At 40.9% G+C, this 17,258-nt stretch overlaps 3 protein-coding genes across 5 annotated transcripts in view; 2 read left to right on the forward strand and 1 right to left on the reverse strand.

The window, feature by feature from the left end:
* Positions 1–4,519, forward strand: part of LOC138000538 (von Willebrand factor A domain-containing protein 3B-like) — a 47,000-nt gene extending 42,481 nt beyond the window's left edge. Inside the window, exons 38-42 of one of the 2 annotated variants that reach the window (XM_068847024.1) lie at positions 1–47; positions 860–933; positions 1,273–1,354; positions 1,799–1,877; positions 3,248–4,519. The exon at positions 1–47 is cut by the window's left edge and continues 157 nt beyond it. In XM_068847024.1, the coding sequence (XP_068703125.1) occupies positions 1–47; positions 860–933; positions 1,273–1,354; positions 1,799–1,877; positions 3,248–3,344 (379 nt within the window). In that variant the 3' untranslated portion in view covers positions 3,345–4,519. The remainder of the gene's footprint in view (positions 48–859; positions 934–1,272; positions 1,355–1,798; positions 1,878–3,247) is intronic. The other variant, XM_068847025.1, reaches the window with a different exon arrangement.
* Positions 4,520–5,076: 557 nt separating this feature from the next.
* Positions 5,077–10,298, reverse strand: LOC138000540 (tauropine dehydrogenase-like). Of its 2 annotated transcripts, none has more exons than XM_068847031.1 (4): positions 10,170–10,298; positions 7,447–8,001; positions 6,602–6,907; positions 5,077–6,201 (listed from the first exon to the last, which is right to left on the reverse strand). In XM_068847031.1, the coding sequence occupies exons 2-4, from the start codon at positions 7,969–7,971 to the stop codon at positions 5,821–5,823; spliced, it is 1,212 nt and encodes a 403-aa protein (XP_068703132.1). In that variant the 5' UTR covers positions 7,972–8,001; positions 10,170–10,298; the 3' UTR covers positions 5,077–5,820. The 2 variants fall into 2 exon arrangements, with proteins under 2 accessions (XP_068703132.1, XP_068703130.1); XM_068847029.1 differs by lacking the exon at positions 10,170–10,298 and adding an exon at positions 10,068–10,137 and having other exon boundaries at positions 5,683–6,201.
* Positions 10,299–10,841: 543 nt separating this feature from the next.
* Positions 10,842–16,458, forward strand: LOC138000541 (uncharacterized). The gene is made up of 5 exons (XM_068847032.1): positions 10,842–11,114; positions 11,240–11,399; positions 12,406–12,577; positions 13,892–13,943; positions 16,269–16,458. Exons 1-5 carry the CDS (start codon positions 10,985–10,987, stop codon positions 16,331–16,333), a joined length of 579 nt encoding a protein of 192 aa, XP_068703133.1. The 5' UTR covers positions 10,842–10,984; the 3' UTR covers positions 16,334–16,458.
* The last annotated feature ends 800 nt before the right edge of the window (positions 16,459–17,258 follow it).

Here is a 17,258-nt window from a genome sequence, read left to right on the forward strand (position 1 = left end):
CCAGGCTGTTGTAGCTCGAAACGAGAAAGACGGGATGTTTCATCTCGGTGCGTAATTAAAAGTTTGTATAGAGCGGTTTTCAATTGAGTGTCGAAAGTAATCAGCTAATTACTTTGGTTGTGCATTTACTTCACTCAGTGATTGGTTCAAAGTTCTCGCGCCATTTTTTCAACCAATCAGAAGTGAAGCTAAAACCAATTGTGGCTCGCGCGTGCACATTTTCCCGCGCTTTGTGTCGGCTACCTGTAATTACTTCGAGTTTTGATTGGTTTACTGGATTTGTCTCCGTCCTTCTTGATTGGCCAAAGTAATTACTTTGGTTTTGGTTTTACGACACTCATTTGAAAACCGCTCTATGAAGGGAGTAATTGTTGTTTAGATCGGATTGCAAGAGGCTTTTCACTAAACTGTTGTCGAGCAACCTGTAAAACGTTTGGGTACTGTGAAAAGAAAGCACAAGAGATGAAAAGATTAAGTGGAAAGAATAATTGAGCTAGGAAAAATAGAAAATTAAAACTTTTCAAATTCCTAGACCTCGGTAACTTGGACCCAGAACCGCGTTTCTCAAAAATCTCGAAAATGTCACCGGTGCCAAAAGTCATTTGTGAAACAGATTCTTATGATTTAAAATGTATTCCCTTCAAAAAGACACACTCAGGGATTTATTCTAAGTGAAATACGCCCGCAAATATTCGTAGCTTTCATCGAGAAAGGATCGTTTTTAAGTGACATTATGGAGTCCTTACAGGTGTCCCGAAACAAAAGAAAAACACAGAAGATGATACGTAAATAAAAACCGATTGACAGAATTGATCATATTTCAGGCTCGTTTCATGCGCGTGTTTTTATGTCTGTTTAGGGACTGTGCGAGAACGCGTCGGTAATGGACGACAGTACATCATCGAATGGGCAGACCAGACCGTACAATTACAGGTACAAGAGCTTTTTTCAATAAAATAATGAATTCTTCAGTATATCGCAAGCGAACTAGAAAAGTCCAGTTCTGTTGGCAGGAATCGAAATATGGCCTTTCGATTACTAGAGCTCAGGTGGTCCTAAAGTGGAGCGATTTAGCCGTACCTTTACGTGAAAGGCAAAGTATTTCCTCAGCAGCGAGGACCCATTTCCGAGTCTTAATCTTACGCTGTTTGTCTGTGTAAAGAATCGCTTATCCTCTATCTTATGTTTTTATTGATCGTTAGTGACGTTCACTTTGTCACTGTATTGTTTTCTTTAAATTTTTAACAACAGTCCCTTTTTGACTTTCTTCAGAGCTCTGGTTACATATTTGGTGCTCATACAAAACGCCGTCCGTTGACGATTGGAGATCGCGTTCTGGCGCTGTTGGATCCAGGTAGAGTTTGTGAGCGTAAAACTTGGAGTTGATATACTCGTTGGGTCAATTCGGCTCTCATTATGCAAGTTATGATTTTGCTTTACGAATCAACTGGGAGGTTCATTAAGATTGCTCAAACCAGTTTCAACACATTCAAGAAACGGTATTATTCGGAAGATTAGCTCAGCAACACTGTATCACCAAACAGCTATGTTATGGGACCATGTAAAACAACAGCCATTGCTTAACAAAGTACGCGAAATATTGTGACGGAGTAGGTGACCATAGCAACAGGAATGCTATCTTAAACGGTTGCGGGTGTGACCGTGTCAAATGCCCAAGCTGGCGCACGAAAGCGTAGAGTTCCATGATACCGCACTTAATTTGTGAAAATAACAAGCCTACTCTTTAGAGCCAGTCATACGATACCGGTTTTTGGCTTTTTTCATCTTTGAATTTCAGCTTTGTATGAGTATTTGCCGGGCTGGGTTGCAGGAGCAAATGGTCGCAGACTTATCATCAAATTCTGTAATGGCAAGAGGTATGCAAGTTCATTAAAGCTATTGCTATTTATAAAATAATTAGGATAGTACGCGCACTCTCATTGGTCAACAGCTGTGTTTAGATGACAGTATGGAAACACGGCTGTGACATCACAGGAATTTTGATTGGTTATGTATTGTCAGATGCGCGTTTTGATCGGTTGGTAGGAAATATGAGCGTGCATCAGGAAAATCTGTTTCAATCAAGAAGTAAAAAAACAGCATTTTCCTTCATTTGTTCAATTATCTTTGAGAAATATTTTATAAAGGCAATAGAGGATTTTTTCCCGTGTTTCCATAGCCTCATCTAAACACGCGTACGAGGGGGAGTTGGGAGAATTTTCGACAGTCATGCAAACCTTGGACAGCGTCTCGGGTTGAATTCTCCCAACTCCTCCTCGTGTCTAGATGAGGCTATGGAAACACGGAAAACGTCGTGCCGGGTTAAGCTTACTATAATAGACCGAATGCATAAATGGCGGCCAAAAAATATTATTTTGTTTATGTGCTAATTAGACTCACTAGCCTCGCTCTCAAGCAACATTTCTTTTGTATTTCTTACATGCAAACGAGGCTAGTAAGTCTAATTAGCACATAAACAAGAGAATATTTTTTTGGCCGCCATTTATGCATTCGGTCTACAACGATCATTACTTTTAATGCTGGATGCAATACGGGCATAAGTATCCTTTGGTTATTCTCTCCGGCCGGACCAACACTCAGGGTCTTAAAATAACTGAGGAGAAAGTGATGCCTTTGTAATTACATCTGCAAATGCTTAGACTTTCACGTCTTCTCGCATAAGGACTATAAACCGTAGACCCCGTCTCACAAATATCTTCCATGTTCATAAGTTTCTTGTGGGACGTTAAAGAACACACACACTATTCGAGAAGAGTAGGGGATGAATTTCCCTGTGTTGTGGCTGTCCTTTGTGATTGTAAAGGTGGGTGGGTATAGCAGATCCTCATCAGCTGTTATTGCCTAAACCTTGTGAAACGAATGTGTGATGTATTGAATTAGGTATTAATAATTGTGAAAACAGACACTCGAAAAGTGTCGGGACTTTCCAAAAACGCGTGTTTAGTACTTCAATTCGATTGACTTTTCCAGCACGGATTATAATTTGACTCAAAATCAAATGTTGCATTTAAGCAAGTAAGGATATTCGAGGCTCTCAGAGAAGGTCAGAAATCAAACCAGGGACACAGCCCTTGCCACTTTGCTCTCCAGGACTACCTGTTAAGGGATGGAATTTGTCAGCAGTTCTTACTTGCTCATAGAAACGGGCTTGAACTTACGTAATACAAGTTGAAAGTGAATTACGATTTTGTAGTGCTAAGTATAAATTATGCGTTCTTATTTGCAGCTCAAGTCATGTGGATCCCCTGCAGTGCTTTTGGCTGTCACGTGACTATTACGACCGCATGGTGGAAAATTTTCTGAAGTTAAACAAGGATAGATGACAACACTGATTGAATTATCTCTGAAACATCCAGCTTTTTTCGGCGTGGTCAAATGTTTCGTTTATGATTCTGTGTAGATAAATGTATAGCCAATGAGATAAATTATTCTCAAATTTTCAAGCTCGTTTTCCTGACCTGTACTTTTAACCCACCGACATCTTGTTCCCAGGGGAATACTTGGGAACGAGATGGACGAAGAGCTGCGCGAGTTTTACAGGCCGGGAAAGGCGTTTTGAATGACGGAAATCGGAAATAGGCGTTGTCATTTTTAATTAACCTACAATGATGCCACCTCATTTGCATAAACTACAATTGTAGCACCCAGAACCTCGAGTTTGAGTGTTCGTTGTTTTAGACGCAGTTAGTTTGGGATTGCTTCAGCGTTCATCAAAGGAGCTCACTTATGCATCTGTGACGTAATCGGAGACATCCCTTATTGATTGGCTAAGTTGAAAACACGTGATGACAGAAGCCGTTATAAATAAAGATGGTTTTTTGAAAAAAACTCAAAAGAGATCTGTACGTTGCAAGGTCTGTTCAATTCAAAACTGCCCATTTTAGATCATAAGACAGTCCCGATGGGACTGGTCATCAGTTTTTTACTTTACGACAAAAAACAATACATGTCATTTAAGTACTAATGATCATACGATCACGGTTGTTTACTGGAAAAAAAACTTAGCAAGTGAGGCTTATCACTAAGGGATGTTAAGTATTCATAGAAAAACTGCTGCTCCACAAATCAATTCCGTCTGCCTTCAGCAGCTCAGAATATACTTATCTTAAGACGAGGAATGCCAAACTTACGTAATCCACTGGAAACAAGAGAAAACAACGCTAAACCTTGAAAATTTACCGCGACAATTCGAAAGTATTATGAATGTCTGCTCCATAGACGCAGATAACAATAGTGCAACTGAAAAAAAGCAGGCAATGAGAGATACTGTTGTTTTCCTCCACCGAAATGGCGGCGATGAGAAAACGTTAAAATATTCTCGTCTAATCACAATTCAGAATTTCCGTTGAGGCCAATGCAGTTCACCCAACGTGCGTTGTGTTCCTTTTAAGCCTGGCTTTTCGTACGGAAATGTTGGGCTTGCTTTGTACATAGAGAACATTTTTTAAAAGACCAGGGTTTTGGTGTGATTGTAAATAAAACATTTTTATGGACAAGATTTTTCAGAATATCGGTTTTCAATCTAGTTTGAATATTGCCTCTGTGGGAATGCGGCGGTTATTATTCCGCAACCATTTGTTAGGAGCTATGGGACACGGGGGTGATTTCACGCCATTCTATCAGTTCTTCGTAGTATTTCGTAGCATTTGCAAAACGCGTCTCTTGCAAGTTAACCGGCAATTAGAGCATTTACGAACTTACTTTGGCCTCATTTTCAAAGAGAGGCTAAGTGGGCGTGGAAATTACCATCAAAAAAATCAAACGAGGAATCGTTTTGAATCAGAGGGGAAATCAACTCCAATATTGCTTATTATTGGTTCGTGAACCCTTGTTAAGAAGATATGTGGTCTCACACATACTTTAGAACTTTGAAATCCTCTCATCTCTACGCGTAGATTTCTCATTTCGACCGGGATGAACTTTCCAGTCCCCATTAATAACAAAGATGAAACACAAAATGAACAAAACCGCGCCAAAAGGCTAGCTCCTGATTGGTTCTTATAACGGCACTGTGATTGGTCGGCACTCTAGCTTCGTGAATACGCTCGAATCATAAACAGCCCGGTTGCAAAATTGTATTTTGTCCTTCATTTTACATACAAGCATCTGTTGCCGATACAGCTCTTATAAACACAGCTTTGGTTTCCTACAGTTGAGAGATTTAGTATTTCATTTAAAGCAAAGTTAACGCGGGGGTTGAAATAAGCTTTGCGAAAAATCAAAGAAACTTGTTTTTAGCTACTTAGTAAAACAGGTAGACAAGTAAAGGCCGGTTTACATGCTACGATTTGGCGGCACGACATTATTATCGGAGTATGAATCGTACGTGTTCTTGATCTCCGCCATTTTGATTGCTTCTATGTTGTACGCATGCCCTGTCCTCAAGTTCTGATTCAGATTCTAATTCGATTCTCACTCGGCAATCTTGTAAATCAGTTTTAATAGCTATTTCAATTCTTACAATAAAGAAACACTACTACTACACGTCGGCTTCTCTGAAAGTGTCGGCTCGAATAGGGTTTTCGTTTTCACGAATCGGCCGCAAATCGAGTGTCAATTCGTGCTCCGATAATGTCGGCACGACAAAGCGGGCCGACAAATCGTAGCGCGTAAACCAACCTTTAGAGAATTTTCTTGTTTTTACGACAATTATCAGTCTGCTGTTTCCCATTTGGGTTCTCACCTATGGTGCTTAAATCGCTCGACTAACACGCTCTTGAATGGGACACCATAAAGCTTTCCCATCGTTTGGCGTGTAATTTGTTTCACAACAAAAACGTCAGTCAGCAAAGTATCAAGTTATCCCATCATGTCTTTCACTGTAAAAATACCGTATGCTTGAGGGGCTCGTGTAGAAGCGACATCAGCGCCATTGAATTGATCCCCCTCAAGGTACTTTTTCCCAACGCGTTCCTGAGCCCACAGTAACACTTTATCGATGTGCGGCGTCTTCACCCCTACAATTTCCCCTACACCCCGTATGACCGCAAGCCCGTATGGAATGTCTTCTGTCAGATACCGGTGTTGGAAGTCTGGGACGAATTTACCATCAGCTGTACTTTTCATGGGATGTTTGAGGCCTTGATATGCGGCATTGGTCCGCAGGACGGTCCACATATTTGTTTTGTCTGCTATATCGTTAGGGTAACAGCGTAAATCCCACTGTATCATAGGAACAACCTAATAAACATCACGGATAAGATTAAGATATTTCAAGTATACAGACTTTCGCTTATCCTGCGAAACAGGCCCTTAAGAGTAACAAATCTACAAATCTGCTCCCACGTTGTATTCATGATTTCGGTGCAGGCATGTGAAGGCATTTCAAAGTTTTGAAAGTTAGCAAATCTTAAGCTTGAAGTCAGTTGACCCACGATCAAGCGGTGAGTCAAAATAAGCAAGCGAAAACGTTTGTGGCGTCATCTCGGGAACAGACCTTCGCGTCTGAGCTTCTCAGTTGGTCGTGGGTAAAGTACCTTGTAGTTTTGCTACCTGCTGGTTGTGCAAAAGATGTCCAAGGAAGTCTTTTTGGGTTAATAATTCGCTAGAGAAAAAAAACCGGACAAGCAAACCGACAAACCTGAGACATATCCGCTCCTGTTTTTTCCGTGATCACTTTGCCCATCTGCACACACTCATCCGACATTTTTACGTAGAGCTCAGCAGTTTCTTCACTGACTCCAGTGTAAAACATGGGAACTTCTTCCACTGGTTTCCCGTCCCACCCCTCCCATTGGCCATACATGAAGGACGGGTGACCGCAGGCGTTAGGATTCATCAGAGAGACTGCAATGAGGTGACCAGACACTGTCAAACGAGGAACCTCCCCCAACAAGTATTGCAGAGAAGCTACTGGGTCCTTCTTGGGTGCAGCACCAGATCCAATCTAAAAAGCAGAGAAATTAAAAACACGATCCCTTTCTCAGCAATCCTAAGAAAACCCTGACTTGTTAAACAGAATCAATTGTATATTTAGAAAGCGCAGTGAAATTCGAACCACCGTTGTCAAATTTGCCGCAGCGGCGCTTGAATCTTGACAGATGACAAAAGACTAAAGCTGATATTGCTGTGGACAGTAGCTTCAGCTTTGCTTCTCGTTTTCCGTCTTTTACTCCCGGCTACCTGTACTCCTATTCTTTCAATCCTATCCTCGTTTACTATTTCCATTTTATCAAAGACCCTCACCCCGGTATGTACTGGAGTAGCGCCATGAATAATTGAACGGTTGTCTTGTAGCTTTATTGAACTTTTGTTGAAAGAACGTTTTGATCAGGAGCCACGGGTTGCGAATGAGTTCATTGGATTAACCTGGTTGCTAGAACTCGGATGTTTTCTTCCCGATATTCATTGATAAATTTATCATTTTAAGATCTTATGTTGCGAAAACATTGATTTACTGTAAAATCAATAGTATTAATTGGTCACCTGCATCGCTCCAACCAAAGTATCCTTAGTTCCAAGAACATCACATTTTGTGCCGAACTCGCCCAGTCGACACGCCCAAGGAAGAGATTCAAAATTCATGACAGTGCAATCATTGGCCTTTTCTCCAAGGATTCCTCGCACCTGGAACTCCAATCCTGACGCCCCAGGCAACCCAACGATGGTCATGCCAGGCTCAATGTGCGGCTTGAGCACCTCCAAGAAAATTTTATGCGCAAACGCTGGTAACACAAAGGCAATGATGTCAACATTGCGCGCAGCTTCCTCTGGGTTCTTCGTTACGAGAGCTGGCTTAGATTTGATCACGTGAGGCTCTTGATCACGCCGATGGCATGTGACCTCTAGGTCAGCTGTTTCCATAATTTTACTCCACCGTTCAGCCTCGTCTTGGTACAAACTGAGTACTCGTACTTCAGTTCCTGGCTTGGATGAAGCGATTCCTGCAAACGCGTGAGCTCCATTACCGCTGCCACAAATTAGCAATTTGATATTGCTCTCCGTACTCATGTTATCCTCGCTATTTTTCGACAACTGGACCTGCCAAGCACAAATTCGACACTTTTTAGAGAGAAACGTCGACAAACAAGTTACCTGTACCAGGGACCTTTAACTCCAATACTAGCTGTATGAAACGGCATTTTCCTAGTCATGGGCCCCCGTCTGTATTCAAATTCAAAGCAAAACTGATCTACCCATGAAGGTTTGACCAACTGACCGAGGGTGAGGGGCTGGATCAAAACACTTTACGGGAAGCAAATGGTTTTTTGACATTATCTCATTTCATGGACAATTTCAGAAAGTAAGCTATTTCTTAAGAATTATCTTAAGTACTGCTTTGTCACTCCTTTTGTGTCAACGACCCTATGGGGAACTTGGGGATGTGGAAAAAAAGGTCCGGTAGTGACATTTTGTCACACAACGTGCTTTGTGCGAATTTTCTCTAAGTATGATTTTAAAATTATAACAGATGGAAACAAGAAATCAGATCACGTACATTTCACGGATAATTTTTACCTTTTTGCGTTATGGCTATTTGCGTTATGCCTCTTTCGATTTCCGTGATGGCCATTTGCAGAATCGGTTTGTTGCCATTCAGCTTTGGATTGATGCATTTATGATTTGGACGATTTTATTTCAAATAGTGATCATTGAATTTTGTCATAGATATACTTCCATAACTGGTCAGCCAGCTGGTCGACTGGTTAAAATCACGGCTTGATATACAATCGAACGTGCACATGACGGTAATCGTCGCCTGAAACTTGAATGATATCGTCCCGCGTTTTTAGTCAACGCATGGAACACAATTTATTCCCAAAGCTCATCTTATCTCTTCTCAAAATCGCTGTTTTCTGATGACGGCCGTGTTTTAGTTGTTTTTTGTCTGCCCTGGATAACTTGGAACGTTACGGGGTTTTCGTTACACTAAGCCGCGCCCATGTCACGTTCCTGCATGACGTGACAAGAACGTTTTTTTTCACCAACAACAAAATAAAGAGAGTTAACTGAATAGAGTGTAATGTGTAGTGCTAGATTTTCTATCCCATATGAACCATGTGAGCGTTAGCCCTACTGATGGAAATGGGCCCACACAAGGACAGAGAAAAACTCTGATCAGGGTGGGAATTGAACCCACGACCTTCGGGTTAGATCTCTGTCCTTGTGTGGGCCATTTCCATCAGTAGGGCTAACGCTCACATGGTTCATATGGGATAGAAAATCTAGCACTACACATTACACTTTATTCAGTTAACTCTGTTTAAAATATAAGTGCTACACAGCCAGCGTTTGTATAAACATAACCTTTCCTTGTACTTGTACATGTTCATTGCCGTGACTTTAACATCTTCAGTTCCCACGGGCCTTGTAGCTAAGTCGGTAGAGCGGCGGAGATCTAACCCGAAGGTCGTGGATTCAATTCCCGCCCTGGTCAGAGTTTTTCTCTGTCCTTGTGTGGGCCCATTTCCATCAGTAGGGCGAACGCTCACGTGGTTCATATGGGATAGAAAATCTAGCACTACACATTACACTCTATTCAGTTAACTCTGTTTAAAATATAAGTGCTACACGGCCAGCGTTTGTATAAACGTAACCTTTCCTTGAACAAAATAAAGACTTTTCAATAACATTTTTATGCAACAGGCAACGGCAAGCCATAATGTATGCAACCATTCTATGCTTTGTATCAAGACCAGTGCACAGGTATTTACTCCACAAGCTTCTGTTTACTTGTCGACCTCTGACTTGCTGGAATGTATAAAACGTTCTGCACAGGCGAAAATAAATCTAAAATTTAGATTGCAACAGAAGCGGGAATGAAGCCGCAGTGACATTCAGAGCTGCAGCAAATGTTGAGATCATAAAATTAAATAAATAACTCTCACTTGAGCGACCCAAGGAACCAAGCAACATACGCATATTCTCGCTTTTAGCCGATAATTTAGATCTTTTCGTTTGAACAAAGAAACTAATAAACAACAAGTTACTGTGCCTGTGTATGTTGCGTCTGCACTTGCTTTTGTCGCTGCTGAAAACCAGCCTTTTCATCGAACAGAGTTTTCACTGTGACCAGCCGAGTATTTGCATAACCATTGCCAACTTACACAATATTTTGGCGGACTGCTGTGTTGTTTTGTAAGAAGAAGGAGCATCGCATGATGTCTTAATGTGAAAATAAATCTAGAAAGTTGAAAAAAAAATTGTACCTTTAAGCAGTAGATCAATGACACTGGAGAGGACCTATTCCTTGGGCTCGTGTGATTTGACACGATCAGTAATACTTAATATTCATAATTTGTGACAGCTGTCACGCATTGTTGCCATTTCTGGCTTTCCAAGATCTTTAAGATACGTCTTACCTTCATATATTCCAATAAATGATAAAGAAAACGTGAATTTATGCAGCGAAAATCTTAATCTTTTTCACAAAGTCTCTATTTGAGACTGGTTGGTATTAAAAAAAGCCTAAATAAATTTAATGACACATGTCAAATAAAAAGAATTTATCATGACAATGTATTTTGCCGTCTGTTCATGAGAGTTTTGCATTTAAACCGCAAAACGGAGAAAAGTAAGAATTCAGTATTCTTTGTATCACGTACCTTTTCTTTTAATTAAATTTTGCTTCTCAGTTCCTTCTGAACATTAACTATGTTCTGGATGATTTACATTACTGAAGGTGTCTATTTAGACATTTTAAAATTAATTGGCACAAGAAATTTTAAAATATACTTGTACTACCGGCCTCAAGAATTTCAAGAACCATCCCCTTTTTGTTGTGAGAACTCTAGATACGTCGGAAATTCAGCTCTTTGTGAATTATCTTTTCCAAAACGTTTGATGTTGCGTGACATTTAGAAACAATAGTTGTCAATTTCACATTCAATTTTTTGTTTTGCGCAGTCGTTTTCGAGGTAGCAGAGCTCGGCAACAATTATTTCGGATATTAACAACTTTGACTGTTAAATGTCTTAAACATTTTAAGAAAAATGAACTAAGCTATCATCTAGGCTTCTTCATTATGAAAGAGACTTCTGAAGACTTCACATCTGGGAGACAATCTCGGCATCCTCACACGATGAATGAAATTCGGCCTGATACAACATCTCATTCAGCTACTCGCCATAGCCGGCAAGGGCGCCCGTCATCATGTAAGTGCAGCAACGAAATTAGCTTACCATTCTGAATCATTTTATTCTTCTGAATTTACTCATGAAGAAGATGGGAGAACAGTAAATAATCCTTAAAATTCTATTTGTTTTATCTCACGAGGCAGATGCAGAAGGCACGCCACTCGATCGGCCTGGTCATCGACTCACGTCTCTCTCAGCACTTTATCGGCCGGCATTTAAACCTTTCTCTTTCAGCCACATGTATAGCACCAAATACAATGCTGATTTCGAAGGGAGATACTTGCCTCCACCTTTGCCACAAAGGTAAAATGTTTATAATTTCCTAGTGAAAGAGCTTAATCGGTCGCCATGGAAACGAAGTTTTCTTACACGAGCTTTGTTTCGGAATACGAAGCGCACAGCTTGGAAAACTCCACAACTACGCTCATTTTTTTTATTTGAAATAACCCTTAAAAAATGGTTTGACAGGCAAGGCATGCTGCTTCTGCAAACGAACGCTTAATCATATTCCCTGTTTAACTTTAAGACAGTAACTTGGAGTACGTGAGTCAAGATCATCGCAACATTGAACACTGCTTCAAAAAGTAGCTTTCATAAAATTTTATGATAGCCAGGGTTTATTTGACGATTGGACACTTCTCCGGCATTCGACCAAGCTCCTTCAAACTATTCTCCAACCACGTTAAAATTTTAATCCCACTCCTCATTAACCCTCGAAACGTTAAGATTACCGTCTCCCTTCAGATCGACAATTTCTTCAAATTTGGATTTTTGCCTCAAAGTAACAGTCGAATTGTGATCTCTAATTTAGAAAAAAAAATTATTAAAAAGACCAAATATTGGCGGAGAAACAGCGGTTTTTACGTTTTGGCAGTAGGAAGTAGCGGGTTTAGGTATCTTAAACCGGACGTGCTAGATCGCGTGGACATGCGACACCCCTGAAGGTAACCATAGCTTTACTATGGAGCAAAAGGAATTAAGAAATGCTAAGAACGATGGTGCGGATCGAGCGGGCTTGAGCGGGATTCGAGCGAGTTTACAGCGAGTGTTCTGATGGGGATCGAAGTGGCTTCAATCGGGATTTCGAGCGCGGGTGGGCTTTCGAGCGGGATCTGAGCGGGCGAGTTTTTAGTGGGCTTTGTCAGCCTTTGTGCGGAGAAGCTGTTAGCCATTCAGCGAGATGCAGCGTTGGTTCCCGTGGCGGGCTGACATTGCATGCAAGTAATGATGTTCATTTTCATTCATCCTCGTTGGATGAAAATTCGAAATATAATGAAGTAACCCATTTGGAACAAATTTCTTTTTCCAGGACCTCTACTGCCAATTATGCCCCGATAAAGTACAAATTTGGGTCAAGCACTTATCAACAGCACTTCCAACAAAGGCAACCATTCACCTCCACCTTTGTGATTCCTTATTCTCGCCACCGAAGAAATAATCCTCAGCCAGAGATGGTGAACTCTTACAACTATCCAGATGGGGTATGATTTTTGTCAACTAGTCACGTATTCTTTGCAATATGAAATAACTGTATAAGTGGTCCGAGATAAAAAAGAAGGAATTCTGATTGGTTCTCTGAGGGATCAGAATTTTGCAATACGAAGCAGGGTATATGGGTTCCCAAACTGTTCCCATTTTCTGTTTCCATATTTTCGGACATAAAAAAAAATGCGAGAAATGTTTTTTATTCAGTCATGTCGGAGTTCCAGTACGAATTTTACTTTCTAGAACCGTTAACGCAAGCAGGAGAAGAGGCAAGACTCAAGGAATAGAAAACCCTGCGCAAGAGAGCCAATATAATAAAAACCTCATTGAACTACAATTGTAGTTTGCTCAGTCCGTATTGGGAAAATTATCAAGTTGGTCTCGTTTCTCGACCAATATTTTCCCAATATGGACCTCACGCTAGTTCAGTAACATCTATTTATTCGAAGTGTGGGTTATAGACGAAAATAGTGATCCTCGAACTTATCCGACAATTTTAGAAATTGTCTCTTTTTGACACCTGGAAAATTCTGGTGGCTTCGACCGATTCGAACCCATGACCTCTGCAATGCCAGTGCAATGCTCCACCAATAGGCCATTTTACAGTTGTTTGCTCAGTGACCTGGCCTTTGAATGGCTGTGAGGCTGCAGGTGACCTTGTATCGATACAGACCTCACTGCTTTTTATCATGTAAATTGGTGTTGTTGTAATTCTAATTAGTCTACATTGACATTAGAAAAGCACAAAGGTTTGTATCAAAGCAGGGTCACAGGTAGCCTCGCTTCCATTCTTAGGCCAGGCAACTTAGCTACAACTGTAAAATGGATTGAGCTATAAAGACTCTCAGTTGGGAGCAGGTCAGCTTGTTGAACTCATGTGTTCCCGTCAGAAGGGACTTGATGAAATAAAGTGTATCTATTTAAAGTGTGGGTTCATGATAGAGGCAAGGGTGAAGCGATTCTCGCACTTACTTGGACAATTGAGCTTCACAAATTGACTTGCTCCCAACTGAGTGGCTTCATAGCTCAGTTGTGAACAATAAGTACATTGGTTGCCATAAATAGAAGCAGACCACATTTACAATTCGGTTAAGTGTCTCTGATATAACGGTGGAAGATCATGGAAATTAGTCACTTGCAAATTAACACTTTTATTAAACACCATTGGACTTGTTTCAAGTCCTTTTTCTGGAAACCTTTCTGTAAACTTTGATATGTGACCTGCGAAATAGCCCCATCGAACTTCTCCTATCTGTGCTTTTATAGAAGTCGTGGGGCCTCGTTATAAGTGAGGATCATTTTTTTCACAGATTCGTTGGATTTGGCATCCTTCTGCATCAGTGGGTGAAAACGTCGCAAAAGGTACATAGAAAGGGCTAATGATTTCTATGCCGGGAAACATTGTTTACTTTAACAAGAGGTCGTGACTGGGGTCTTTTTAACTTTTGCACACTAATTTTGTACGTCAGAGGAATAAAAGAAATATTTTCGGAAAACCCCCCACCCCCCTTCGCCCCGCTCGTGCAGCACGTTTTTTCCTCATCACAGGGTTCCCACCATGAAAACAAAATTCCCTGACTTTTCCCTGACCAAAGGCAATTTTTCCTGACATAATCTTTTAGGATTGTCTTGTAATCCAAGGACAAGAAAGATTGATTTTAATGTTCAGTCAGTTTACAGATAGTAAATTTTGCATTGTTTTGCCCAACATACAAAGCACATGGATAGCACATAGATAACGTCTTTTGAGTGGTTCCAGATGAGACAAATGAAATTTCCCTGACCTCTGAGCTCCTTTTTTTCAAATTTCCCAACAATTCCCTGACGTTGAAACATTTTGAGACCCTCCTGACTTTTCAAGCTGAGTGCAAACGATGTAACAAACAAGGCATCCTAATTGGTCAATGATCAAATAAAGCTACAGATAGCCAATCAAATGCTAGACCTGGATGGCGCAATTTTGGCCTAATTTCGTGATACGCGTGCGTTGCTTTACGACAGGCTTTCAAGCAATCACATGATTTTTTTTTCGTGCAATGTGGAATAAGACTAACATTGTAATTCTGTTCTCCTTTTAATAAAGCTGAAGATTGGTCCGATTGATTCGTCTGTCAGCACTTTTGTATGTGTTTACAGACGAATCAATCGAAGACGAGCTTTGGTCCCTAATTCGTCTAAACACTTCCCTGCCAACAGAGGACTCCTTTTTGTGTTCGCTGAGCTGACGAGTACGGAAACAGAGACCTCTGCCATGGGTCGAAACTCACTTTGATCCAACCGCCGTCCACAATCTTGGACGGCACTCTTCAAACCGCATGCCCCATGATATGTTTGCTGACTGTCACTTGAGCCTGCTGTGTCTCGCGCATTCCTTTACAGTAATGCCGCTGTTATTAAGTGAGCCCACACAACATCAAGTATCACTTGAGAATTCGGTGATCTCGTTCCGAGAGCCAACGTTACCCTTGTCCCGCGGAACGGGCACGGGAGGCTCTGGAATAATCCAATACCGGAACCAGAAAACTCTGGTTCCGGTTGAATAACTGCGCGTGCGTGAAGGGTCTTCCGACTAGGAGGGAAAGTCAAACGTTTAGAAATATGGCTTCTTCCTCTAAAGTAGAGCACTTCTACAACGCATTGGACTTCGTTCTGGCTGGTCAAGAAAGGCATTTAAAATTCCTTTCGCCTTTGACCTCAGTCCGAATAAATGTACTCAGTGGCTATCTATACCCTTACAACATTTGCAGGGTTCAATGGTTTTTGGTGCATGCATAAAACCTCCACAAACAATTCCAATTTTTCCGTTAAAAACTAACATCCCGTAAAATAACAGGAAATGAAACCGTTTTTCAACAGCCAATCAGAGTCTCTCTTTCCCGACCGCTGGTCAAGGGACCGATGATTCCGCTGGGAACGAGATTGAGGATTCGTTCACTAAGTAACCGCCGCGCATGCTCAACACAGTGAGTTTCGTCCCATGGGAGAGGTCTCTTTCCCCGTACTCGTCAGCCCAGAAGAAAAAAAAAAAGACAAAAAGAAAAGAGACCGCTAGCAGGGAATCTAAACACCGAACTGAGTTACATCTAGACGAATTGCAGACGAAATATCCGTCTTAGAAGGATAATTAAATTCGTTTTAGACGATTTATTCGTCTCTTGTATAAATTTGGTCATTTATCATGTACGAGGTGTCCAACCAATCAAGTTATCTCAACGTCTTAAACCGGGAAAGGTTGTGAAACTATTGAAATCAGTCGAGGTGGACAACTGAACGGAAAGATATTCAGACCAACAACTAGATCAAGAGAACTCCACCCTTTCCAAAGGTTGAGAGACAAAAAACAAAAAGCATGCCTCCTGTATCATTAATCAAAGATGCCATTTCAAAAGATCAGACTTGGTGAGGTTCCTATAGTTTCTCAGTTGCATTAGGTTTCAGCTTGTGGTTTTACCCCGGACTGGTCCAAATTTCAAGCGCTCGAAGTCTCGTTCGTCTAGTCGTGATTTAGGGCTATAAACAATCGCTTCCATATCCCTTGGGAATGAGGGCTTCCTAACAAGAGCTCGAGTAGGCAGCTTCAGAAGTCTGATATTCAGGCAACGCTGCAGTAACCAAAAATACATTTTACGTTAACTTTGCGTTTACAAAAACCTTAACATTCCTTTCTCGGCTTCTTGTTTCTAAAAGCAACAGAGACCCAATCGAAAAAAGACGAGAAACCTGTTAGATACCATCGCTGGTACTCAAGATAACACAGGAGACGCAAGCTACACAACAATATACAAGAGAGAAGACAGAGACCCATCGCTTTACTAAGTGAACCGGAGAAATATTTTTTTATAAATGGCTTTAATAAATGAATGTTTTTACACTGAGATATTTAGCGTGTAATTTTGTTATCACTCTCTTTATACTTTAGACCAACCAGGGCCCAGTTATTTAAAGGCTGTATAACTCTATCCAGTGGATAGTTCACTATTCAGAATGTAAAATATACTTCACATTAAACGTTGTCCAAGTTTTCGCACAAACCCATACTTAGATGTGCCTGGATTGAGCATATTCATTGTTACGGGAGGAAATAATGAAATCATTGCACAGACTACAACTGACTTTCCCCACCGGATAAAGTTGCCTGGCCCTTAACAACTGGGGCCAGAGGCCTGTTTCTCAAAAATCCCAAAATTTCTCAGGCGCATTTTCGGGTGATCTAAATCCCTCTGTATCTTCAAAAGGACAGCCATGAAACTTTGAAGTTACTTTTGCTTTTTCGGTCTTGAAAACGTGTGCAAAGAGCAAGTTACTGAAGCTGATCTTAGTTTCACGAATTGCTCTTTGGGCCCGAAAACATGGTTTTCGTGACTATTGAGAAACAGGCCCCTCGTCAAAATTAAACAAAGGAAAAAAGTATTTTTGAATTCATTATGGTTATATACACTGAGAGTTTTAGTTACTCAAACAACAGAAGAAAGTGACGAAAGTCCGTTCACTAAGGAATCGAATTTGCAAGACGCAATAAAATTATTCTCAATTTTGTACTCTTGGCCTGAGGCCAGTTGTTCAAGCCGATTAACAATAATTCGCGATTAATGTCAACCTAGGTTTAAATTTTGTCCGTCGAAAAAAAATTAACATCGTAAATTTTATGCTGAAGGAAGCTATGCTGAAGGAAAGCAA

This window comes from Montipora foliosa, chromosome 4 (genome assembly GCF_036669935.1).
Source record: "Montipora foliosa isolate CH-2021 chromosome 4, ASM3666993v2, whole genome shotgun sequence".
Classification (NCBI taxonomy): Eukaryota; Metazoa; Cnidaria; class Anthozoa; order Scleractinia; family Acroporidae; genus Montipora; species Montipora foliosa.

Excerpts from the sequence above, each read along its gene's own strand:
- LOC138000540 (XM_068847029.1), bottom strand. The coding sequence starts at position 10,115 with ATGCTCCTTCTTCTTACAAAACAACACAGCAGTCCGCCAAAATATTGT. Across the intron at positions 8,002-10,067 it reads GCAGTCCGCCAAAATATTGT|GTCCAGTTGTCGAAAAATAG; the intron begins GTAAGTTGGCAA and ends TGTGCTTGGCAG. Across the intron at positions 6,202-6,601 it reads CAGGAGCGGATATGTCTCAG|GTTGTTCCTATGATACAGTG; the intron begins GTTTGTCGGTTT and ends GATGTTTATTAG.
- LOC138000541 (XM_068847032.1), top strand. The coding sequence starts at position 10,985 with ATGAAAGAGACTTCTGAAGACTTCACATCTGGGAGACAATCTCGGCAT. Across the intron at positions 11,115-11,239 it reads GCAAGGGCGCCCGTCATCAT|ATGCAGAAGGCACGCCACTC; the intron begins GTAAGTGCAGCA and ends CTCACGAGGCAG. Across the intron at positions 12,578-13,891 it reads CTTACAACTATCCAGATGGG|ATTCGTTGGATTTGGCATCC; the intron begins GTATGATTTTTG and ends TTTTTTTCACAG.